This window comes from Monopterus albus, unplaced genomic scaffold, assembly GCF_001952655.1.
Source record: "Monopterus albus unplaced genomic scaffold, M_albus_1.0 scaffold102.1, whole genome shotgun sequence".
In the NCBI taxonomy this organism is placed as follows: domain Eukaryota; kingdom Metazoa; phylum Chordata; class Actinopteri; order Synbranchiformes; family Synbranchidae; genus Monopterus; species Monopterus albus.
In genome coordinates, this window is record NW_018127982.1 from 1348552 (window position 1) to 1376342 (window position 27791).

Sequence of the window (27791 nt, forward strand, 5' to 3'; positions counted from 1 at the left end):
GAAGGAGAAGACTTTTTATTGATAACTGATATGAACTGAATAGCTGAGAGTGCTACAGTAGCTACTGTATATAAATCTAATCTAGAAGCACTGTAGGTCAACACAGTACAAGACCTGTGAACTTACTGTCAATCTCAGCCAGTTAGTGAATATTTGAGCTGTGGTTCTCTGAATCAGAGGCATCTGTTCAGTCACTGAATCATAAATTACTGGCTAGTGTTGAGCAATGTTGATGGCCCCTAATTATCATTGAAACTGTTTATTCATGAAGTTGAGCCACTTTCACACAAAGCCAGAGTGATTTTATTTCCTATCGCCATCTTTCTTAACTGAAAAGAAAAGGTAAGAGAAACTAATTAAATTAATATATTTTCCTGGACTTAACTGGATTGTTTTTGATTCTGTATCATCAGAAGAGTCTGAGGATTCGGAAAATACCTTCAAAAATTGGGTTAGTGTTATGAAGTGATGTATGGGGTTAAAACTTTGACAAGTTTCAATTTCAAACAGTCACAGAAGATGAGCCAATACATGAGGGTAAGCTGGGGCTGGCAGTTTAATAACAGCTCAGAAAGCCCATATTCAAATTGTGGGATAAATCCAAAAGTGCTTTCAAAATCCTCCATGGTCATCCAATCACCAGATCTCAGAATTGTATTGCTCCGAGTTGTGTACCTACAGCAGATTTTGTCCTTGAGCTTGCAGACGTTCACATACAGTAAAATCAGTGCTTCTGTAGTTTGTCTGCTACCATACATCATTCATCCACAACCATATCAGCCCCCACACACTACGCCCTTGGACCCCGGCAGCACAGAAGCGTAATGGCCTTTTATCGATTCTACCTTCTCTTTTCTTGCTTTGCTCTCTGCAATGCAATAAGAAGTTGTTAAGATAAGCTGCTGCGTTGAAGAGGGAGTCATGCCTCCTTTCTTAAGCTGGACAGAAAGGGTTTGTTACTGCTCGTGTGTGTCAAAGCTAATACGTTAAAGATGCAACTTTTAAGCAATTTTGTTAATCAGTTGGCCACATGAACAATTAATGATTGGTCAATTTATGACATACACTGCTTTTGTTCTATAAAGAAACTATTTTAACCACTGATGTAATCTATGACTAAATTAGGAATTTAAAGAACAGATCAATTAAACACTGAGCTACTGTAAATTGAATAATAGAAAATTATTATTTAAAACTTCTAAACCTGTCTGTCACTATTCACTAGGAGGTGAGCTGAAAGGCATTTCTACATTTATCATTTTTTGGGGCATCTTATCAGGATGCCTCCAGGGCACCTCCCTTTGGAGGTCTTCTGCACATGTTCACCTGGTAGGAGATCCCGGGGTAGACCCAGAACACACTGGAGACATTCCATATGTCAGCTGGCATGGGAACACCTCGGAATCCCACCAAAGGAGCTGGAAAATGTCACTGGGGAGACAGACGTAGGGACTGCTTTGCTGAACCTGCTGCTACCATGACTTGATCTTAGATAAGTGGAAGAAAATGGACGGATGGATGTAACAGCAGGTTACTCCACTCTTCCCACCGCAGACTTTGGTTTTACTGATTAATATACAAGATAATACACATAGCCTACCTTAACTACATGAAGGGAGCAACTGTAGCTGACACTACAGCAGCTACTGGAAACACCTGCTCAGCTGGGACAGATGTCCCAGAGATACACAAATACTGTCACAGCAGCTTTCAGTGCAGAAATCTTTTATCATTTACCGCCATCAGTGACATGCATCTATACTTTTAGTGGGGTGGGGGTGGGGGGGATGGGGAGTGTCACTTCTACAGATTTTCCCTTTTGCACTCTCTGCTATTTGACACTCAGCTCCCAGCCTGTGTGTTAAAAGAGCAACCTGACAAAAACAAAATTTTCACAACTTTCTGCTGCAGTGTTTATCAACACACCTGACACAGTGAGCACAGGATGCCATGCTTCCACTCCTTTCTTTCTTGGATGCCAACGCTGTGTGTCTTCTAACTTGTGAGGCACCCTATGGGCAATCCATCTTTCTAAACAGAATATCTATGTTCAGACTACACAACTGAAGTGATTCAAAGCCAATGTTTTTCCCTCCAAGTGACTCAGAGCTGATTCTTTTTTTTTGCTTTTTACAAAATGTGCAAACAAACCAATTTGTTTTGTTTTTTTCAGAATGGATCTGGGCCACTTGCATATGTAGTCCTAGATCCCATTAATACCCGATATCTGACCACGCAACCTCCATCACAAAGGTCAAATCAGAATGTGTGGTACCCCTCCCTATACCACTTGCCTCATCTTCTTGATTGTCAAGCTAATATATTTTTTAATCAAAATTATGAATGACAAATTAATAATCTGTAGTGCATATTCACGTGTGTTGATGTATATGTAGTGTGTGTGTGTGTGTGTGCGTAGCTAATAATACAGCCATTTGGAGACATGTCTAATGTTGTGTACAAATAGGCTCCATAGCTAAGACATGCACTGTAGCCATTCATAACCCCAGGAGGGTATTAGGCAAGCAGGCGACACCCAGCGAGAGGTAGGCAAATGTCATAGAATAAGCTTTAATAAGCTTTTTGTACCCAATGCTTCACTCTAGCGCTCTTGTTTAATTTCACTTAACGTCAATGTGTGTTTGTGATCGTGTGCATTATATCGGAGCTTAGTCAATATTCATTTCTTGGTGGCACAAACACCACATGTTGTTGGAGCTCATTAGGACCCGTTTTCACAGTGTTGTTCCAGTGTTAATTGCTAATTAAGTGAAAAAAGATATTTCCTATTTTACATAGAAGTACAGAATATAAAGAATGTGTTCTATAGGTCCATCTCATAATTATGAATAAATGTCCATTGTTCACTGAGAAACAGGGATGGCAGCTGATTTGTAGGTCTCAGATGGCAAGTATTAGCTTTATAACATACAGCGTGTGTAAATGTTATTAGAACCTAGTCTGTGAAAAATGATTATTTTTAAATTCACGCTAAGAGTGGGAGGAACGGTATACATTTTTTCCAACACTCATCAACCAGAAGACATTTATCATACTCCCACAAGCTGCTAAGATATCATTATGAACCCTGAGATATATTAGAAACCTAATGATTTTGTATCACCTATATACTGTACAGAATAGCACTAAATGCCTCTTGTTTATGTCAGAACACAATACCTCATCTCTGCCTAACTTTTAAGTGGCAGACTGAACAAACTCACAAATGCGGTGAGAAAAATCTGCGATCGTCATTCACGCATTTAAAACAAGTGAAATACATTAAAAAAAGCTTGGGCTCACCTGCAAGCATTTTACCAAAGTAGTTTTAAAAGCAAACATTCAAGTTAAAACATTATTTCCCTGGAAACCTTGGTGATAAGCTGAGATTGGATGGCAATGCTTATTTTAAAAAGACCCTGAATAGATGCCCAAATAAGAGCCCTGTAGACAGTTAATAACACTGTTGGTGTCAAAGCACAGGTGAATAAGAAATGTGAACTTTATTTTTTTATTTCACTTTTTTTGTAATCTTTTCAAGGTTTAAGAAAGGCAGTGGTTGAATAGGTTTAGTATATTTGATAAGCAACAGTGGCAGCTCATGGCCCACCTGGTCTTCATTTCAATTCAAGGGTAATGGGAAAAAGACACTTTTGCTTTCCTGTAACATCAGCCTGTGGTAAAATGGCTATTGGCATTATTCAGGATTTGGCGTTTTTCTGTAAAATAAATATGACAGCACTGCACTCCAAACTGAAAATTGCCACCTTCAGTAGAGAGGGATGAAAAAAAAAAAACAACACTATTTTCCCATTCTTCAAAAATTGTACACCAGTGGCAATCGAGATGGAATAACATCCTAACAGATGCCAGAGAGCTATCAGAAAACAGGTAAAATATGATGTAGGAGGGAGGAAAAAATGAGGCAGACAAACCCGGATATAATCTTGGGATGTCTTTATCTACAGTTGAACTTTAAATGCTACCTTTATTTTCTTCAATAAGAACATCAGGTTGAAGAAACAAAACAAACAGCAGCACCCGTCCTGATGAACAAAGAGGTGTCTGGAAACCAGTTCTTTTTGTCTTTTAAAGGTTTAGTCTGCTTACTGAAACTAAGCTGTGATGAGCAGAATCCACTGTTGAAGTAAATCCTCTGTACAATCAACACCCTGAGAGCTTAAGGATTAGAAGGTGTTGTCTTAATTGATCTCATTTTCTTCTTCCTTCTTCCTACAAGGCCTTCAAGAGTATCTTGTAAGATCTCTTGAACACCTAGAATTTGCTATCAAGTATTACTGTGAACTGACCTGAAATTAGTTCTGGGGAATAGCTATAAAAACAGACTAAAATGATTGCACTGTGCACCATTCAATAAAAGGTGAATTCCACCCATTTTACACATTTGTCTTCCTTTTGCTGCGTAAGTTTAAAAAAAGTAGTATAAAGTATAAATTTGTTCACAATTTAAAAGACATTCATCAATTTACCCAGCAAAAATCCCAAATACAAGAATCTGCTGCTTTTCACTGTTTCATATTACTGTATAATAAATTTACTCTTTTGGATTGGTCAAACAAAATATGTAATTTGAAAAGTAGCACTGCAAAATGCACAATAAAGCATTTTGTTATTATTCAATTAACAGAAAAAACTGACAAACACACTGACAAAGCATTATTTGTAGGCCTAGCTCTGAGCACATTGTGAGTTTGACGCTTCTGAAGTGCACACACACAAACACTTGTGTGCTCTATGGCAGTAGATATTCACTGTTCAGCATGTTAGAGTACTTGAACATGTCTCGAGGACATGATGTGAAAACCTTCAGATGGCAACTGCATTCAACAACTGCAAATTAAAATCCTCTTTCTCTGAAGGCAATATAACCACCCAAACATCAGCTACAGGACTTTTAATGAATACAGGTATTAATGGTAAGCAGCTGTTGCTATAATGATAGTGCACACATACTGTGCAATTTCCATATTGATGATCTTTAACTACATGTAATCCCAGATCTTCTCAGATCCAATGACAATGCTGCAGTTTATCTTAAAAATCACACATGTATAAATTGGTCACTTCACAGTTCTTGCTCTCCACCTATTTATATTATTTACTAATACAGTGCACTATGAGTGATTTATTCAGGGGGCCACTGTGGTTCAGTGGGTAGAGTGGCCATCTCCCAACTGGAGGGTTGGATGTTTGAATCACGGTGCCTCCAGTCCACATGTCGAAGTGTCCATGGGCAAGACACTGATCCCCCAAGTTGCCAATGGTTAGAGCCATCGGTGTGAGTTGGCGCCGCAGATGGCTGCCTTGGTTCTGTACCGGAAACAAATTCCTTGAGTGTGTAACATACTGTACTTGGCCAAATGAAGGCGATTATCTTTATTATTATCCTTCATGTCATTTATAATATACAGACTATTTTACCCCCACTGGTGTAATATTTTATTATTCATTTCTTTCCCCCCCCTGTTTAGTTCTTTGTAAATTGTGTTTTTAAAAGTGCTACAATATTTTATCCACTTACATTAGAACACACAAAATAATAAGTTCAGCCAATTGGATGGAGTTTGCATGTTCTCCACATGCCTGCATGGCTTTTCTCCAGTGTCCTCTCAATCGAAGAACATGAAGGTTAAATTCACTGACTCTAAATTGCCCATAGGAATGAGTGTGAATGGTTGTCTGTCTCTAATGTGTCAGTTCTGAGAGACCGGTGACTTGTCAAGGGTGTACGCCACCTCTCGCCAAATGTCATCTTGGATTGGTTACAGCCCCTTCGTGGCCCCCTCAAGGATAAGTGGTATAGCTAATGGGTGGGTGGATGGATGGATGGATGCCTATTTCAGTCTGAGACACTCAACCAAAAGGTTACACAGTTAAATCTGGCGAAAATGAACTTCTCTTTGTACAAGCTTTCAAGGAATGTGAGTAGCAACAAGGATTCTGCTGAGAGTGCTAATCTCCCCCTAGAAACATCAACTAAGATTATGACAAGTCATACAAAAAGGAAGAGGTGGATAGTGAAAGGAAATGCAGCAGCAAATGATGCTGACATAAAGGTCTCAGCAGCAAAATGTTGGGAAGTGTCATAAAAACTGCCAGCTACATAAATTATATGAACATGACTGGATGCTACTATTCAGCTGGTAGGCAGAGGATGAACGAGGCATTGATGTTGACACATGAATGAAACAGCTGATGGAAAAATCAGTTGACACGAACAAATGCAATTGCTATTATGTGAATGCCAATCAAAAGTTGTGTTCACAGTCTCAAGTAATGCTCATCTTGTGGCTGCTCACATTTCTATTTGTTTGTATTTAAATATACATTTCAAAACGCCAATATGAATTTAATCTACTGTATGTTTAGAACAAAGGTACCTCTGGAAGGCATATACTGTAGCTTAGCACAAACACAGACAACAAGGGAGAAATAGTTGAAGTAGTTCCATTAAACTGTACCTACTATCACTGCTATGGCAGTCTTATTTACATTGTATTAACACACCCCAATTTAATGACTAAGGCATGCTTATTAAAAATGTATAGTATTTATTTATCATCAATATTGATAACCTCAAAACTTCAGAATTAGTCAGAATTGTTAGTTCTGTCAGTTTGTTGGTACAGTAGTACTGATTTGATTTGATTTGATTTGATTTGTTTTCTCATGCAGGACACAGAAATCCTCAACACAGCTGTCCTCTCTGGGCGTACAGTCGCCGTACCAGTAAAGGTAGTCACCGTGGGGACAGACGGAGCGGTTTCTGATGTTACGGAGTCAGTGGAGTGCAAATCAACAGATGAACAGGTTATCAAGGTCAGCGGGGCATGTGTTTTGAGCAGCTGCTTTTTATTTTATCTTGCCCAATTTATCTTTGTTACCTTCTGCTCCATGTTCAGCTTTCTAATGGTACACGGCTGGGTGAGCAGAATGAACAAAAGGTAGTTGTGGTGTGTAATTGGGTTGTGCATATTAGTCTAGGAAACAGGTACTTAGTAAAATAGACAATTTTGGTTAGTTAAATGTTCTCCAGCAATTGAGAGCTTTTCCTCAGGACAAAGATCAATATCACAGAAAATGTAAAAGAAAAAACAAAGCAACATTAGCAATCATCAGGGGAAATCTTTGCACATTCTCCTGGAGGTGAGTATTTTTCCCTGCAGTTGTGCTTAAAACTGTTTGTGTGTATGCATTCCTGGGCCTCCATCAACACATACAGATTCAAAGTTTATGCAATTTATGGTGAACACCATCATAGAAACCACATACAGTATTTTTTACAGCACCTACTGTTTCTTTCAAAATGCCATGTTTATCAATTACCTAAAACAATGATGTAATGCAATGTTTACCATGGTGCATTGTGGGTGAAAGGTGGGGATGACAACCGGCGCTATCGCTACAAGCAATGACAAGTAACATTAACATTCATTTGCATGAAAAAAAAATTGTCAAAAAGATCTTAAAATGGTTTGATGGTCTTGTTTCTGATCCATTTCCATTGCCTCTTGCCATATCATGGAAGCTGGGGGGGAAAAAAAAAATGCAGCACTGGTGTTTGGCGTGTGCTTGATACATACAATGGCATACAGCATTTAACAAAAACCATTTTAAGATTTTTATGATAATTTTTCCATGTGAATGAACGTTAATGTTACAAGTCACTACTTGCAGCGATACCACACATTATGTCATCCAAACCTTCCCACAAAAAAATGCTGCAGTAAACATTGTTACATCATTATGTCTTAGGTCCATTGAGATTATATGAATGTTGATCATCTCATAACCTGACATTTACCTACTCATCTGATATGAGGCAACACAACAGCAGCTTGGTGCCAAAACAGGAAGTGTTGCTGCCCCAGCCCTATTTTCTATTTCACTGCAGTCTGCAGCATAAATTTGACAAACCATAAAGGTTAAATGTTCACTGTGATCGATTTCCTCTTTAGTAAATTTCAGATTTCTCCAAAATGATTTTCATGAGATTTTTACAAAGTTTGTTTTCAAATTTAAACCCTTAAATGCTTTGGGAAACGTACTTCAACCTGTACAAAAGGAGAAGAGTGAAAAGTCATGAAGAGTGAAAAAGAAACAGTTTGTTCTTAATTGTATGTGTGACAGAAAAAGAAATGTGTTCCAACTGTGTCTGTGTTACATTGAGGAGCTGAATTTGAGAGTTTCTGTGTACTGTTCATGCATATCAGAGAGAAGAGAAGAGGCAGACATCTCAAAGGGTTCAATTATCTACTGAAGTAGGGCCACACATTGTGGTGTCGGCCTCGGTATCATACTCCCCTGCCCACCAAACTGGTTTAGGAACACCAAGTGGTTCCCACCCTCTCTTCAAAGGAAACTTAAAAATACTTTTTGAACAAAGCAGATCTCCAGCTTCCCCCACTGATGTTCTGGCCACGGTGACCTACAGTAATTTACCCAAAACCTACCCCAAAATCCTAAAAACGGTATTGAAGCATTCAAAATAACCATATTGATTGTAAAGCCGAAAAGTGACAGAAAAATAACCTAATTTAATAAGCACTTAGTCATTCAAGTCATTTTAAAGCAAAAATGCTAATGATTTAAATGTTGAAGTTGTTCAAAATTGAATATTTGTTAATTTTTAAATCTTGCATTATAATAAACTAAATATATTTTGAACTCGTTTGGACAAAATAAGCATTTTCTCACATTTTATAGAACAATTGATTAAGTAAGAAAATGATCTGAAGTTTAATCACCACCATTCTGGCAAGAGACTTCCTCATTAAAACAAAACCATCAAGAAACAATCACACTGTTATTATTAGCTCTAAACAATTTGTTTTAAGAAAAGGGTCCTTGGCATTCAAGGAAGTCCCAACTGCAATTGTGAGTAGGTTAGGGTAAGAAAAGGCTTCCGCTGGGTCACCACTCTTAAATGCGAAGTTGACAGCAACAACAACAATAAAGTAAAATCCTTAAAACAAGCTGCAGACAATACCCATTTTGGTTGACAGAGCCATTGTGATATGTCTGTCCTCTTCTGTTGAAATGCTACCCTCTAAACAATGTTGTGCAGCTGCACAAGGACCTAACCACACACACACACACACACACACACACACACACACACACGCACCTGTGTCGTCTGCTGAGCCATGCTGATGAGCTTGGGTAAAGTAGCTGTTAGGGTTTTCACTTCTGATGCCAGGTGTCTACTCTACCTGATATCAGGGTCATGAGACACACAGTACCTTAAAAAGTAAGACCATAAATAACAGAACCCAGTGGGCCCTTGCCATTTCTGATTGATTTGCAAGTCATATCGAGGCTTTGACTGCAGTTCATCGTTCAAGACCAGATGAACATATGTGCCAAATTTTAAGAAACTCCCTCAAAGTGTACCTGAGATATGGCATTCACAAGAATAGGACAGATGGACAAACAACCCTAAACTGTAATGCCTCCAGGCACGGCTGTCACCAACATGGAGGAATAAAAATATCAGTTATGCTCAGTGTTCTGGATTTCAGCTAAACAATAAGACAATTTTAAAGTAAAGCTTAAATAACTTTGACAATGCCTACAGCAAAAATGTCCCAGTACAGCACTGAGAGACTTAAATAACTCTCTCTCTCAAAAAGTGGATATTCTTTATTTACCATTTTACTGTTTGAGTCAAACTCATCCACTTATGCTATACCCAGTGCATGTTGATCTCGATCAATTCCAAGTCTGCAAAATTAGAAACACAATGAACCGTTTCCATAAAAGTAGTGACAGTGTCTTGTGATTTGTTTTATGGCATTCATGGTGATAAAAAAAAGGCTATAGATATCAGTCATGCAGCACCTTCCAGAGATCTCAGTTATATCATTGTGGTTATCATGTCTCTCTCCCTCTCAGCTGCAAAACCTATCATATGGAAAAATAAAGCTGGATTTTGAAAGTAGAAACAAAGTGAGAACAAAGCTAGAGATTGAAAGGTAGTGGAGGATTGAACTAAATTGATTTCAGCATTGCGGTGAAAGACAGGGAGAGACAAAATGAACAGGAAAAAAAAGGATGGAACACTGAGGTGAGGCTTAAGAGACAATGAGGAGTGAAGTGGATTCTCTTAGCTCGCTCTCTGGATGGTTGCCTTTTGAAAGCCTGCACATTAGTGCATGTTGTCTATTTGTGCACTCCGCTGACTTCATTTTTTTCCAACGTGCACTCACCTCACAATTAGCCTAATTTACATAAAGTATAAAGTCCATTATCAACTCCTCATGCCAAACACATTCACTGTTCAGCAACAGTGAGGACACACGTGCAATTCTTGAAAGAAAAAAAAAGTGTTACCAAGTTTGCATGTACACCTAGCATACTGCATTGTGAGGACAGAAGTGCAGCGCTCCTCTGTCCGCTGTCTGTTCATATACTGCAAGTAGATGAATGAGTTATGCAAGTGAAGTCACAGTGTGGATTTCCCTCAAGGCATCCTACTCTAAAGTTAAAACCAGTCACACTCAGTCAAAACTCAGTCCCGTTAGGCTGCTTCATGCTTTTGAAGGATAAAAATTGTAAGGAGTTCTTGTAGTAGCTAGTGTACAAGCAAGTATGAGAATTATATTTTTCTCTCCACTGCCTGTATCAGTTTTATATATACAGTAAAGGCAAATTGCATAAAGAGTGAGAAACTGACTACTGTTTATTTGTCAGTGATTTTTAAATGTATTATTTATAAACTATTGATTATTTTCTGGTTAACTAATCAGTGTTTGCCATTAATTTCAGCCCTAACACTAAAAGCCCTAAAAATATGACCTTCACTTTCTCTCATGACACTACACCATACCAAACAATCTTAATTTGATTTATGAAACACCATCTTAAACCTTCTGCCAGTTAGATTTTAACCTGTTCTCATTACAGAAAGTAACACAAAAGATCTAGAGTAATATTGTCATAGACTGAGGGTGATGGCGAAAGAGAGAGAAAGAGGAAAGGGAGAAGGAGGGAGAGCGAAATGACAGCTACTGAGCTTTGTTCCTTGGAGATAGGGGCTGGTCTGCCTTCATTTGAGAGTAAAGCTGCCAAGTTAAATGCAAAGAAGAAGAGACGGATGACAATCTCAACTGTGACTGGTTTGTTATAAAGCAGCAATTCGGTACCGAGGCCGTGCAGAAATTATTAGTTGTGCCAATCACACTTGTGATGGTATTTGAGATTTAAATGAATTGAAATGTGAGTGATTGCAAACAAAATTCAGTGACAGATTGTTAAAGAGTTCTGGTTCTCAGACTTGTATGAGCAAAAAATGTTTGATGAGGAGATTTTGGTGCTTTGAAGATAATGACAGACTTTTCCGATGTTGCTGTTATATCACTTCTGTGTTGGCGATGCATCTGAAAAACCTGACTGTAGTTGTATATCATTCAGCCAATCATAATTAATCTTGAATGAGTGTTTTGTTCATTGGTTGGATGAAGCGGTTTTGTGTCTTTTTGGAGCTCCATCTGTTAAGCTGGACCAAAGTCGCACATTACCCCACACGCAGACACATTAAAGATGCGCCTGCATGCACCTACAGTACACACAAACATGCACAGAGGAAACTGAGCAGTCCTGACAGGTTTCACTGAAACAATGCCAGACATTTCCACTCATCAGCGTTGCAAAAGATTCTCTCGACTAAAAAAACAAAAGACAAAGGAACAGAAGATAATCTTTTGAAGCAGTCAAATTAGCTTTAGAAACATGACATAAAAATTCTTATCAAAAATTTGAAAATCGTTGCCTACTTATTCTGAAATTGATTTTTTTGTCCATCTCTCTGTCAATTCTCTCTTATTTTTCAGGTGTCTGAGCGATGTGACTATGTCTATGTAAATGGGAAAGAGACAAGAGGAAAGAGCAGAGTGATGCTCAACTTCACCTACAGTTTTCTGAGTGCCCAGCTGGAGATGAGTGTATGGATGCCCCGTCTGCCCTTGCTCATCGATGTGGCCGACCCCGAGCTCAGCCAGATTAAGGGCTGGAGGGTTCCTGTTAGTACGGGCAGCAGGAGGTAAGGTCTGACGGCATCTGCTGCATGTTATATCATGTGATCATGAAGTGCTGCATCAGCAGCTTTCCTAGCACAGCACAAGTTGGCTTTTTTAAAACCATTCCAGGACAAGTCCAAATGTCTTTATTTAGCCCATTAACCTGAGATGTTTTTAACAATCTCTGCATTAGAATCTGAGTCACATTCCTCAATTGGTAAAATGAATGGAGGCTATGATAAATTGGCTTGGTAGATTTGTCGCACACACGAGGCATAAAATGCAGGTGCAGCTGCTGAGGTGGTATAATGAGTGCCTAATAATTTATTGGACTGGTCTCCCAAAAGGTGCTTATGCTGAATAAGAAACGAGTAATAATTTTAAGAATTAGAGAGTGGACAAAACTCTTGAGGCTGAAAAGTGACAGTGTACAATAATTCGTGCAATGTATATTCTTTTAATAAGAATATAGGTGATTCAAATAGAAATAACCATATTAAAGTTAAAACAGATGAAGAGTGAAGGACACTGACTAATTTACATTTAAAATATCTATTCTTCATTGTGATCATAATGACAATGACTATGGTGAAGACAAAGTGCTGAAACTCAAGTTCATCATGTTAAAAGGAACTAAAATGTCCCAGCATTTACCCCCTTTGACCAGTGCCAGGAAATTACATTCAAGCACAATTCATTGTGTGAAATGTTGATGTCAGTGATTTATTCTAATGAATGAGTGTTAATGTTCATTACTTGAACTCAATGTACTGTAAATGGAAAGGTTTTCATAAAACAATGACATTTAGCCCTCACTTTGACACCTTCTATTGTATTATTGATAATTCAAGTTCAAGATGCAGCTTTTCTTATTCTTTTCTAAATTAGGATGATCAGCACATTTCAAATGCAACATCATTAAAACCTATTACCTATGAAACATCTGTACATAAAATATTTTGCTACCCTTTTAATTTAACCTCTCATTTAATACTGAAAAGCAGTAATCAAACACTTAAATGGTTCAGAACATTAACACACAGCTGTTAATGTACATATTTTCAGCAAATATAATGTCTCCTATGGAGACATTTTGTATAATTAAAACCATTTTACTATGATGTCATCCGTTGTCCATACCTCAGCCTCCACTGTGTCCACAGGAGGTGTTACAGTAGAAGACAAATATATTAGACAGTGTGCTTACAAATAGTTCACATTAGAAACCATTAACTAAATAATATATAATACTGTTTATAAATGCTAAACAAAGGGACTTAACATCAACTGTTGCCAATGTTTTTTGAAAGTACATCCTGCCACAAAGTCATACCAGTGTCATTTCCCACTGGCCCACACCCCACTGGGCAGCACCAACACAAATACCCCCCGCTATCCACATCGAATCACATCAGTCATGTCTGTCAAGTGCATCACAGCATGAAGAATGCTGTATATTAGTAGGAGAAAAAAGGAAATCTTTAGTAAGCTAAATATGAAACTTTGCATAAATTTATCAGTGTGAGTGTGCCAACATTTGTGTTAACCTACACACATAGGTCATCTTACTACATCGAGACCTTCGCTGACTTATCACTCACTGCTACAAATGACCTGACCCCATGTTTCTGTTGCCAGCCACAAATGCCACCTTGGTTCAGATTGCTGTCCCTTCACTCATGTTGAATAAGGGAAGGGGAGGGTGAGGGGAGGTTAGGAACTAAGCCAAGTCACTGGGCCTCAGCATGTTAACCTGTCAGCCTGTTTTTCTGCTTGACCAGCATGCCTCATTACACCTAATGGAAACTGTCACTGTCGCTCCTTCTGGCCACCTGACTGGTAGAGAGAGGGATGCAGGCAGGACTCAAAAGAACAAGAAAATAATGGATCAGAGTGAGAGAAAAGCACAGTAACAGTTAAATAGATTACAGGAAAGTTAAAAACTGATGTGAGGAATATAGAGTGAGAGAGAGATGATTATCACAATGCATAGAACAATAAAATGAGCCCATATCTAGAGATAGAGAGTGATGGATGATGATGAGAGTGATGTACATGCATAACAGTCATAGTAATGTTTCTTTTCATTGTCTGCATGGTTTTCTGAAGCAGATCCGTGTCCTGAGGCCACATTTTAACTCACTGCTGGAGTGCTACCACAGCTCAGCCTGGAAACCAACTAAATACATTATGTCATTGTTTAATGTGATGTATTATAGTAGCCACAGGCACAGTTTGTGTCTACAACGAGTTTTAATGTATTTTCGGAAAGTATTGGAACCTACAACTTTTGGGATATACTTCCTAATTAACCAGAATTTAGTGCAAGACAAACTGCTTAGGAAAGACAATGCAGCAGAGCAGAATACAATCATTGGAACTAGGGCCTAAATTCATTACATTTTTTATGCCAGAAAGAACACATCTGAATTCCATATTTATTCTATAAACTGCACTGGCTCTGTGTATCACTGTTTAGATGCCTTCTCCTTTGCAGAAATTCTCCAGTTTCTCACATTAGAGGGCTATTTTCTCCTTCTGCCTTTCCTACCTTCTGGGCTCTGTTAATGTGATAAAGGGCTATATAAACTTGACTTAAATAGGACCAAAATAATAGCCTGAATGTTTCACAAAATTCCACTGCCGGGGTTTGCAAACATTCATTAGTTAAAGTATATCTTCTGAGATGGCTGTATCTGCAAAGTGTTTGCCATGGGCCAAATAAATGGCAGACATACAGCAAAATATCAGCTGCCCTTTTAAAGGAAATGAGAAGTCAACGAAGGCAGCAGTTTGTCTCTTCAAGCCGTTTTGAAAACACTGGAAGCATATGACTTTCGGAGGGTAAGACAAACCTACAGCACAACAGTCAGTAGAGGCTTTGACAGCAGTTAGAGGATTTAGACTTTGTGGGCATTAATGGTGAAAAGAAAAAATGAATTACGCTGGTGTTAGCTTTTAAAGTATCTTTCTCTCCTGAGGACTTCTCTAAACAAAAGGCAGTGGCTTCTACCTCAAACATTGCCACTCACTGTTATAAGTAACCGATTCATGGTTTTTGTTCCTACTCCTTAAGGTATGAAAGAGTCACAGATGACAAGGACAGTGGTGCCACAGCAGAGGAGAGAACAGAGAACAGCTGTGTGGCCCAGTATCAGAGCACAACACTACGTGTTCTCACACACTTTGTGGCAGATGATGAAGAAATAAGAGGAGCCGCAGAGGAGGACGGGCTGGGCCAGCAGAACTTCCTCCTGGGCAGTGACTGGCAGGTGGAAGTGACACAGCTAGTCAAGGATTCTTTGAGGGTGGAGGACCCGAAGGTTGCCCAGCTGCTAGAGGGCCGAGTCCTAATAGGACTGAGTGCTGGGAACACCAAACTACAGGTTGTATTGTGTGTGTACAGTATTTTGTGTACGTTTTGGTAGCCTAATAATGAAACTGGATTGCCATTTAATTTTCTCTTCATTACTCAAATCTAACATCACACTGACATTCATATTACGCTGGGGGGGGGGGGTTCCTTTTTGCCCCAGCCAATCAACAGTAACTGATACATCTGCCTTGTCAACACAATTTTCAGTCAACACAGAAGGTGCTAGAAGTAGCCAACTAAACATTTGTCATATCTATAAAATATGCTGATTTAAAAGTTATTACTTCTGTAACAATCTGCAAAGCCGCATCAAATCTCATGTTTATTGCCTTTTGTGTGGCAATTATTCTGACTTTACAACTCTGTCACAAGATGACATCTCCATTCTTAATCCCATAGTGCTAATTAGCCGAGATGTTTTTCCAACCAAATAAAAAGCTTTTCATTGATCATAACACCAAATCTACAGTACTGAACATTCTGAAAAATATTCCATACAAGCAGTGATAGAGATGTCTGGAACCTGGTTAGTATTATCATCAAGGCACTACATTTTTTAGAGACCGACATTTATAAACAGTTATAAATATTGGACTTACACTCATTAGGCAGCCAGAAAATGTTCACAAAGCACGGCAAAAGTCTAATGCAATAATATGTTAAGAGTCTGGGTTTTAGAGTTTAAGATCTTGTCCCCAAATGCATGTAGCTTTAAGTTCGTAATTTACACATTTTCAGCAGTACACCTTGATAAATAAAAAGGCAGAGTTAAGTTAGAGACAGTATGGAGCAGGATAGCATACGTTTGGCAGTGGAAACACTTAAGCCAATCATGAGCCGACAGAAAACCAAGACTTTATGGCACGTTCAACAAAACCTTGCACTTCTGCAATGTCTCACTCTCTATGAGATGCGCACACACTGAATCAAACATGGATCTAATACTATAACCAGGTGGTTGCTCAGAACGGAGCATGTGCCCGTTCAAATTGTAAATCAACATCAAATCAATCAACATCGGTGGGTAGAGCAGTCGTCTCCCAACCCGAAGGTTGAAGGTTCGAATCTCGGTGTTTGCAGTCCACATGTTGAAGTGTCCTTGGGCAAGACGCTGACCCGCCCGCCCCCGTTGCCATTGCCCTCGATGGTCAGAGCCATCAGTTGAGTTGGCGCTGCAGATGGCTGCTATCGGTTCTGTACCAGAAATTCCTTGTGTGTAACATACTTGGCCAATAAAGGTGGTTATCCTTATCAATCATGCATTTTCAAAACAGCACAACACAGAGCAACAATGTGGAAAAACTAGAGTGGAATAATAATCTCCTACTTCATCAATTGAAGAGCTGTGTGCACTGCATGAGTTGTTGCATGTTATGTGCAATAAAGTGCTGTTTCACTGTTGGAGAGATTTCAAACAATTATGCAGACTCGGGAGTATTGACAGTTGTTTTCAGGAGACTGATTTGTTTGGTTCACGTGTGTTTCACTTGCTGACACTTAAATCCAAGCGGCCTACAACCACCGCAACAACCAAAAAGGGTCTGCAAAAAAAAAGCCATCTGTAAAGTGTCTGAATGTCTTAAAAAGCGTTGTATAAATAAAATGTTTAATTATTATTAACAATAAATGGAATGTGAAGTCATAGGAGTTATGGAATGCCTCTGTAGCAATGAAAGCATAATTTGATCATTTTTGGCTCCTATCCACAGTGCAGCTTTATCTACTGTAGCGTTGAGTGCATTATTACCGTCACCTACAAACTGAGTGTATCCGTTTTGAAATGTATATCATTACATAACTGAACATCAAGCTTAATTTTACCCACTGAACAGTCATGATTTAATAGTGCAGGTTTCTACTATAAGTGTCAGTTATGTTTTCTGTCTAGTCTTTGTTATAGAGTGCCATAAGGATGGTGTATTTTTGTAGGCCAACCCCGAAATCAGCATCACCATCAACAAATAGCCAGTGGGTCCCCTCCCCCAGGCCTTTGGGTTATTGTAGAAAATACGCTCTGTGACAAACACAAGTATGTAACACTTGCATGTTTTGCTGAGCAAGATAATCTGCACGAATGAACACCAATTCAATTTTTTAAGCCTAAATACAATCGCTTGAATAGAAAAGCTATTGTTAGGTTATAAATGAACTACTCCATGGTCTCATGCTTTAACATCACCACCACAGCCTCCAACTTGTAATTTGATCTAGCACACTTACCTCTTCTACAACATCCCTTTCTCTTAGTGTGACCTGATCTAGCTAGTGATCATGGTTGTGTCAGAATAGTTTGCAGCTGCACAAGTAGAAACACAGTAAAAGGGTATAAAGGCAGACTAGCTGAGTCTCCATATTTGGTGAAATGATGTTTAACATCCAAAATACCTCTGTAGTCTCATTTAGCCAGTAACCTTTTAAAGACACAAAAGCATAAACATCATGAGTGGGGTATTTACAGACATAGAATAAAAAGTGAAAATGCTGTCACTTTGTGTTACCCACAGACCTTACTTAGGTGTCTAACCAAAAACCCATATAAAAAGAATAAATACAAAACTCACTGACTTTGGTGGCAAGGGAACCAGATGTGCAAAAATGCTCAGTTGCAGGTTTCAGGATTCACTACTACAACACTATGCTACTCAGCGAGTCTGTGAGAAGGTTAAGTCACTTAAATCAAGAGCATGTTTTCATTTTAGGACAAAGCTTCTGATCTTAAAGCTACAGCATGTAACTTTTTCCAAATATTTGTTGTAGGCATGCTACCAATCTTGTCTTAATGTGGAGAGGTATGGCAGAAGCCTCCTGTGACCCAGAGTCACTGAACAACACTGGCGGCAGTGCAGAGACATTAGCTTCTAAAAGGTTTTGAGCAGGATTGATCTCTCTAACCAGTCAGCGATTTTCAATTACGTCTGCTTGATCAGTACGTTTTGTTGCACTCATTTCTTGTAAATTTCATAATAACAAATATCTGAAGAGTTGAGCAGAGTGTGACAGATCGTAGTAGAGCATAGTGAAAAAGGGAGAGGGAGTGCTGCATGCAGTAGAGTGGGATGATTTGGCGTTTCATGCTAATGCTACTATAGCTTTAATCCAGAGAAATCCTACAAACACACAAAACAAAGCATCAAATCAGCTTGATGAACCACTAGGGTTAGGTCTACATGTTTGAGTGGCTTTTCGAATTTTCCAAAAACAAGTCATTTCAGTATCGCCGCTGTTTTTAAATATTTGGCTTGTTCTTCTTGAATTTCTTAATTCAAACACTGTGAAAGGAGAAATATGGAAAGGACAAAGATTGTAATTAAATTGTTCTTCCAAAAATTTATTCTGGTAATACAAATTAAAAATGTGGACCAATTTCTGCAGTATTACTGCTCACCTGCTATGTGTCCACGTGCTGGTTAGGAAGCTCCACAATCTGACATGAGGTGCACTGGTGAACAGCACTCATGGTGCTTTCATAAGTCATATTGTCAGAAAGTCAAACCCAGAGAAACACTAAGCAAATAAACATTGTAAAAAAAGAACTGTAAACTTAAATTATCCAAGAAACACTGCTAATATGCAGTATGTCCAAATTTCTTAAATATGTAACACACAAAATTTATTTGGTTCAAATCTTGAGAATTAGAATAAAGGACTTGGATTTGGCATTTATATGAAAGCTAAGGGTTTCAAAGACCACTGTGGTATTAGGTGATTCCATAAGGGGCATAGAATTGGTTATTTGGGCTGCAAATTCAATGGTGCTTCAGGAGAAAAAAATGAATCCATTTAAGCACCGTCTTTTTGACGTTTTACAGAGATGACTTGCATATAAAATACAGTTTTTATTAACCTTTTGCATAAGTGCCAGTATGAGGAGTCAGAAAGACGTGGTCTTGACAGCATTGGATTGTATGCAATATTGTTGGTTGCACCAGACTAGATCCAGGTGCAAATGGGATTCTGGTGGGTCAGGGAGTGAAAGCCCCCTGAGATTTGAACAGAACTTATTCAAGGCTAGATTGACAGCTTTGAATAGCAAGGAGGGATGCCTGGAAGGGGTCTTTAATTGCTCTCCAGGGGTGGAATGAAACTCTGGAACTGGTTTGAGACATTAACTTGACATGTCTGGAAGTCAGGTGGGAGAATCTCACAACTACAGATGTAGGCCAAAGAAAGGACCAGCAGTCTCTAATAGCGTGGAGGAGACACACTCCATTTCTCAACGTTGAACAAAAGGACTTATGATGGAGAGAAGAAGGCATCTGACTTCCACCAAATCAAGAAAAAGAGCCTTGACTTCTGAGACGAGAGCAGTAGAAAGCCTGAATATTTGTTAGTATCTAGTTGGGGTTAAGAGAAATACTGATCTATCTGAAGGTTGCAGAAACACTACTGACATCTTGTGGAGAATTCTGTAGGACTTCTAGATGGTGCATTCTTGTATCTTTAGAAGGATACAGTACTCCCCCTCCCCATTCTTGGAAGCAGTTTCTGCTGCTAAGACAAGGTGACATTTCCTATGTTTAGGTACTCCTTTATTTGGCTATATTTCAGTACCTTAAGTTCCAAGTTAGCAAAACAGAATATTTTGAAATTAGCTTAATTTATTTACATAGGATTTTAAAGACTCAAAGCAAGTATGATGATGGATTTAGAATAATCTCTTGCTGCCTAAAGTGCCAACTGGCAACTTTAGGTATGCAGCCAGAGCCTTAATAAATTACATTTTAATGAATCATTGTCTAGGTTTCATTTCACAACAAGCCAGCAGCCCACGAAGCCTGTCTAACTCCAGAGGAAAGTCAAATGAACAACACTGTGTGCCATTGCTACTTTCATTTCCTTTAGCTATGTAAAAAAGGAAAAGTTAAAAAAAACTGAGATGCTTACAGTACTTGTAAGTGGGAAAATCTCAGCTTCACAGTCATGTCCATTCTGCTTCTCTAACTTTGCCTTCATCTCAGAGATAAGGTTAAACCACATGTCCAATGTTTTGATACTACACAAATTTTTGCTGTTTAATTTTTTCAGATATCAGTTTCACTGTGAGAAGAGCAAAAGGGAATTTAAAAAGAGCTAAACCAAAAGGAAGAAAACAGGGACAGGGGCTGCACAAATGAGGCAGCGATCAGTGCTGATATGGCTGGCAAAGGCAGCCGTGTGGGGGCAGGTTGGGGAAGAGACTGGAGTCGTAATTAGAACGGATGGTAGGGCTTCTCATCGCATAACAATATCACAACTGTTTACATGCTTACACCTATGGCAACTGAAGGAGGTGGACAATTTGTTAATAGAGTCAAAACTACATTAGGCATGTGGTCCCCATTACTAAATACAGAGTTCAGCATACAAGAGTAGTGCAATTTTTTTTTTTTTTTACATTTAGATATATTTTTATTGCCCAGTACCAAAAGAAATATAGTGAGATTTATATTCAGAGAACAAATTATGAGTCTTGGGAGCAAAGGATGAAGTAATGGAACTATAGTGTGACCAGGTTCACAGAATAGGTTGAAACAGATGGATGTGTGAACAAATGAGGAAACAATTTCCAGATTAAGGATAGGATAATCACCTTTATTGGCCAAGTATGGTACACACAAGGAAGCCATCTGTGGCGCCACTTCAACTGATGGCTCTAGCCATCGAGGACAACGGGGGTTCAGTGTCTTGCTCAAGGACACCGACACGTGGACTGCTGCTGGCACCGAGATTCAAACCTTCAACCTTCTGGTTGGGAGATGACTGCTCTACCACCGCACCACTGCCGCCTTACTACCATCAACATTATGTATATTTATTTTATTAATTCTTTAACCAAGTAACTATGACAAACTTAACAAAACAAGACTTTGCAATTGGAAACTACCAAAACCCGACTGACCTTAACCATGTTGTTTTTATTGTAACCAAGACACAAAGGTCCCCTAATGTTAAAGTAGCAAATTTAGCCCAAACCAAAGTAGATTTTTAAACCTTAGTGAGATACTGGCCTTAAGATAATCCAGTTTCCAAACTCTAACCAAGCTGTTATAGTGCCTAAACCATACTGTACCATTGTCACATCATAAAATCACATTTATTTTTCCAGTTGATTTAAATTTGTAAGGGTGTCAGATCAGAAAACACATGTCATTCTGGAGGGCAGTTACATTGCTGTTCAGTTGGGAGGACTTGTGAAGCATAGGCAGAGACATATGAGATAAGGCAGTGTACTATGACAATATGTACAGTATGTATCTTAAAGTAGTTTTATAATACTGGTTGAACAAGGAGATGGCATTCCATTTCAGTATGACTAAATTCAAAGAAGGAACTACAGTACAAAGGCATCTCTCTGCTAGAGAGCAGGCTTTGGTTTGCAGGGCTCCAGGAAAGGACAAAAAAATGACCCAAAGTGACATCACTGTCAATAACATGGCTGCTAGTAAACTGGCTATTCTTTTATTCTCAGTAACAATGTCATCATCATTGAATTCTACCATAGTAGCAAGTGTTTGCATGTGTTGCAGGTGCTGTCCCCTCTCACATCGTTGGTCTTGGCTGAGAGGGGCATCAGGGTGCTGGATGATAAAGTAAGTGTGACAGAGCTGGGAGTGCAGTTGGTATCTGGCCTCTCTCTGTCCCTGCAGCTCAGCCCAGGAAGCAACAGGGCCATCGTTGCCACTGCAACCACACAGGAAGTGATTGAATCACTGAAGCAGGTACAGGTCCAAGACCCCCATATATCTTGCAGCAATATTAAGCATTCCTTAACTTGCCATAAGAGGCAGGAAAGTCTAATCTCTACTCTATTAGCACTGTATTGCAATGTATTTGGCTTACAAGTCCTGAGTTGGATTAGGGTTATTATGAAGTCTATGATGTGCTTAGTAATTTTTCTTACAAGTAATTCACTCTTTATCTAGGGATGCCCTCCCTTTGATTTGCATATCCAACCAGTGAACAGCTCTGTTATGCCTGTAATTACAATTTCAAATAGAGGAGAACTACAGTCTCACCCCTAGGAAAAAAAAAGACTGGATTTAAAGAGAATAGTTTCATATCCACTTTATTCAATTGTTACAATGAGCCTTTCTACTGTAATTAATGTTTAACTTTGCCTTCACACAAGTTCCTCTGTTTTAGTTTCTATCCTTATGTTTTTCTGGGAAATCTGCTGTTTACTATTTTTGGAGTTTCAAGGGTTACTTCCACACTAGATTAATGCTCTTATACTAATTTCTGTTTGTCTGTGTGTCTAATTTCTTAGGAGTCTCTCATCAGTGCTTGGCTCCAATTCAGTGATGGATCTATGACTCCTTTAGACAACTATAACTCTGAACATTTTACCCTGGTAGCTACCTCACTGGATGAACAGGTGGTGGTAGTGCAGCACAGCACAACATGGAAGTGGCCCATTATTGTTGCCAAGGGTGAAGGTCAGGGTTTGCTTGTGCGTGTTGAAATGAATCCATCTGAAGTGTGTCAGAAGGGCCGACGAGGTACTGTTATAGCCACTGGAACCGCAAACATACAGGTAAGATTTGGTCAGCCAGAGGATCAATACAGACAACCAAGTGACCGACGAGCACGTCCTGATCCCCCATATTATGGTGGATCTCTCTCTGACATGGAAACTGGGTTAATCAACCGTGGAGCCACTACCATTAGGGGCAATATCCCAGTTAGGCCTAATGGGGGCCGTTTAGCGGTGGACAGTGGGGCAAGGGTCCCAAGTGAATTTTCTGAATATCCAGACCAGGCTGATCTTCCTCGGAGCCGCAGCACTGATGAGGACTCGTTGCCATCCCGACGAAGCCTGACAGACCTAGAGATTGGCATGTATGCTTTGCTGGGAGTCTTCTGTCTGGCCATTCTGGTTTTTCTTATTAACTGCATCTCTTATGCATACAAGTACCGCAGCAAGCAGCTGTCCATGGAGGCCCCAGAAGCAATGCCCCATGCCCATGACTGGGTTTGGCTGGGCCAAGAGGAGGGGCTATGTCTTCAGCAACAGCAGCAGGATGAGCTGGCCGGTACTCTGGAGGAAGGTAGTCAGCTATTAAATGGAGGGATCCAGCGTGATAATACTGGTGTGGGAGGATGCAGCTCAAGTGGGAGGGATCACAGTAATGAGTCACTTAACTCACCCACCACCAAAAGAAAGAGGGTTAAGTTCACTACATTTTCTAACATCAAGTCCAGTAACGGATGCCCTGTGCTCACCCCATTAGCACTAGTGCAGACCAGTGAGATAAAATGGGTATGTCCGGACATTGAGCTAGGGGACTCAAAGGATCTTAGGAAATACATGGAAAAGCTAAATGAGAACGCAATTAAAAATGTTGCATAAATGGGTAAATGGGTGTTTTAAAATGAACTAAAGAGAAATTCACCTGAATGCCTTCAGAAAAAAACAGGAGGGAATGAGGGTTAGAGGGAGAAAAGAAAAGAGTACGAGGAGAAAACAGACTGGGACTGCTATTAAACTGTACCTCATCAAAACAGGATAGTGCGTTCAGCAGCAGCCTTTGTTGTTGCTATGACAAAACTCAAATGGTCAAGAGGTGAACTACATCAAAACATGATTTGCCACATCAGTTATAAAAGGGGGACTGTGAACTTGATATTGTTACGCAACTTAAATGTATGTTCTTCGTCTTTGACGAACAGTTTCCTTTTCTTTTGCACCAAACTTTTGTCATCATGTTTTAATGTTTAAGTTGTTTTAATGTTTTTAAGTTGTTGTATGCCCTGTACCACATGTCAGCATTTATAGATTCTAGGAGAGAAGGATTTAAGGCAGTTTTGTATTGTATATAAATGCAGAGTTTGAGTTGGAGGTATTATATGTATAGTGACATTTTGTAAAAGTGATGATTGGTTGTGTTTTGGGTTAGTTTTTATTTTTGTCTCCAGAAACCAGATCCAAGCATGATGTTTTTAAAAGAAAAGGCATGTGTGCCTGATCTGGTACCTGAAATCAAAGTGTGTAGATAGCTAATAGCAGTACCTCTGGAGACATGTCAGTTTAGTACAATTCCATTACAGAACTGAGTTTTGGATTGGCTTCAGTATGTTGGTATTGATTTAAAAAGTTTAGTTAACCCCAACATTTTCCCTTCTTATGTTATGGTTGTTGTTTATGCACCCCTTCACTTGAGTTGCATACTTCATTCTTTTTTTTTTTAATACTACTTCAAATCCATATGATTAAATTAGAACACATAACAGAAAAACATTGATCAAGATTATCAACAGACAATCACATAATAACTCAGCCCCTTTTATTTACTCAATCCCTTTATAATGTTTCATAAATATCAGTCCACCTTACAGGTTCTCTCCTGCTGTGTGACATTTTCAGTCCCAGTAAAGGAGTCATGACAGTGATCAAGTAACAAACTGTGAAATAAAAGCCCAAATCTGACCTCTTCACTCTTTTTGTCATATCAGTGTTAGTGAAGTCCCTACTTTTATATATCCATTTTAGAAATTGGCTGCTGGACTAATTAAACTGAAGAGGACTTCTCCATCATTTTGCTGTGTGATTCATTGACCTGGCTGTTGTATTCTTCCTTCAGTCTGTCTCATTTTGCACATCTGACCGGTTTATGAGAGTACACAAGCAGTGGCGTCATGAAATATCAAAATGGAGTTGTTGACAGACAGTGCCTCTGCCAGCCAAAGTAGAAGGAATAAGTTGTATATACACTGCTCAAAAGAAATTAAAGGAACACTTAATCATCACACTTAATCATCACAGTATAAACACCAAGTCAGTTAAACTTCAGGGATATCACTCTGTCCATCTGGGAAGCACAAGTGAGATTGTGAATCAGTTTCACCTGCTTTGGTGCAAATGAAAGTAATAGCAAGTGCAATGGAGAGTAAAAGGCAAGACAACCACCAAAAAGGGAATGGTTTTGCATGTGGTGGCCACAAATGCTCTCTTTTTATCCTCACTGAATGATTCTTTAAGTTTTGTATTTTGCTAGTGTCCTTGTCACTACTAGTAACATGAGGCAGCCCAATCAGGTTGCACAGGTAGCCCAGCAACCCCAAGATGCCACATCATGCAGTCATAAGGAGGTTAGTTATTTCTCCCGGCACAGTCTCAAGAGCATGGAGGAGATACGAGGAGACTGGACTTTACACCAAGATAGCTAGACAGGGAAACAACCCAGCAGCAGGACCGGTATCTGCTTCTTTGTGCAAGAAGGAATAAGTAGAGTACTGACAGAGCCCTACAGAATGACCTCCAGCAGCTACTGGTGTGCATGTTTCTGACCAAACTGTCAGAAACAGGCTCCGTGATGGTGGCATGAGGGCCCCACATCCTCTAGTATGACCTGTGCTCACAGCCCAGTACAATGCAGCTCAACTGGCATTCACCAGAGAACACCAGAATCGGTAGGTCCACTATTGGTGCCCTGATCTCTTCACAGATAAGAGCAAGTTCACACTGAGCAGATGGGACAGACGTGAAAAAGTCTGACGATGACGTGGTGAACATTAATGCAGCCTATAACATCAGACCATGATTGGTTTGGTGATGTGTCAGTGATGGTTTGGGGAGGCATATCTTTAGAGGGCTGCACAGACCTCCTTGTCATGGCCAACAGTTCTCTGACTGTTGTGAGGTTGTGAGACCATGCTGGTGCAGTGGGCCCTGGATTCCTCCTGGTGCAGGACAGTGCCTGGTCTAATGTGGCCAGACTGTGTAGGCAGTTCCTGGGTGATGGAGGCATTGATGCCATTGACTGGCCCTCACTTTCCCCTGACCTAAAACCAATTGAACATCCTATGAGACATTATCTATTAGTGCATCCGACACCACCATGTACCAGCACAGCCCAGCTCACTGATGCCCTGATCCAGGTCTGGGAGAAGATCCCCCAGGACACCATCCATCAACTCATCAGGAGCATGCCCAGACACTGTTGGGAGTGGTACAGGCACACAGAGACCATACACACTTTTGAGTCACATTATGAACTGCCGTGGTGAAATTCACAACTTGGATGAGCCAACAGTTTTAATTTTCCACGTTGCTTTTCAGTGTGATTTTGAATACAGCCCTCCAATGGGTTGATGATTTTGGTTTCCATTAACTGTTTTTTTTTCTGACAAAATTATATAATGTGCATTAGTAAAGTTTTCAACCTAAATAAGTCATTCATCAAGTTGTGGTGTGATTTAAGTGATGCTTTCAAGTTTTTGAGCAGTGTGTGTTTAGATTATCTATCCCTCCCCCCCACCCATTTTTAAAAAACAAGCACACCGAGAGCTTCTGCACTAGAGACAAATTCCTTCTGTGTTTAAACATACTTGGCCAATAAACATGATTCTCATGCTAAAGTGCCTTTCACCACCAATGCATTATGATACCCATGTACTTCTTCTACCTAACGTATGTGCTTCAGGTATTTAACTACAGAGGACAGTCAGGTACAAAGCATCTTCTTCATAGTTTGTATTTAAAAACCATAATAATGTATGACATAATACTGGAGTTTTTGTACTACACACTGTGAATAGAATTATATATATACACATATACACACACACATACATACACACATATATATATTTATATGTATATATTTATTAAGAGGGTGTCATCCCAGATAATTCATGAGCACCAGTTCAGTGGAGTAAAAACAGCAGTGAGCTGGAGAAAGACAGCTACCTAAAGTCAAACATAAAACTATACTTAAAAAGCTGTATCCAATAAAAGGCAGGAATAAATTTAAGCATAATAAACGTTCTTTTGATATGCATTAAACACCATGCAATAATAGATGGGTTTATCATTTGTTGCTGTTAAGATTCTAGGCCAAGAGCAGAGACCTAAAAAGCTTGTAACCTACACAGACAATTAGTCTTTTTTTTCCTCAGGATCACAGACATGCTCCCTTTTTTAAAAGGGCAACCTAATTAGAAATTACTTAGTTCAGTCTTATTACATGTTAATGTGCACTTCCTATGTAATTTGTCTTGCCCGCTGACTGTACCTTCAAATCTATTCAGATATAATTTACACCCTAAACCAAAGGATGTGTATTGGAGATGTCTCCAGGTTAACAGGAAAGACTGATGGTTAATCATTTTAAGAAAAAAAAAATGGAACTTTGCCCCAGGAATGTGCCATATTTTGAGTAACATTTTATAAATCTCAGCAGATGTAAAAAAATACATCTGTGTAAAATCCAAATTAACATTGTCCAACTCTACAAGGTCTTGTTCATGCTAGTCACACAAATCATTAGTATTCATTACTAATTTCAAATGAAAACCATTTTATACTGGTATCTGTTATGACTGTTCAGGCTCCTGATGTCACTGTGAGCTTTTGAGTTTCACTTTCCTCTGCCCTCTTGGAGCAAAAAAATAAAATA

The 27791-nt window shown here is 39.3% G+C and overlaps 1 protein-coding gene across 1 annotated transcript in view; it reads left to right on the forward strand.

The window, feature by feature from the left end:
• LOC109965637 (transmembrane protein 132D-like) overlaps nucleotides 1-26414 on the forward strand; it is a 58015-nt gene extending 31601 nt beyond the window's left edge. The window contains exons 4-8 of the mRNA XM_020609823.1: nucleotides 6697-6840; nucleotides 11853-12061; nucleotides 15115-15424; nucleotides 21921-22112; nucleotides 22661-26414. Coding sequence (XP_020465479.1) covers nucleotides 6697-6840; nucleotides 11853-12061; nucleotides 15115-15424; nucleotides 21921-22112; nucleotides 22661-23743 — 1938 coding nt within the window. The 3' untranslated portion in view covers nucleotides 23744-26414. The remainder of the gene's footprint in view (nucleotides 1-6696; nucleotides 6841-11852; nucleotides 12062-15114; nucleotides 15425-21920; nucleotides 22113-22660) is intronic.
• The last annotated feature ends 1377 nt before the right edge of the window (nucleotides 26415-27791 follow it).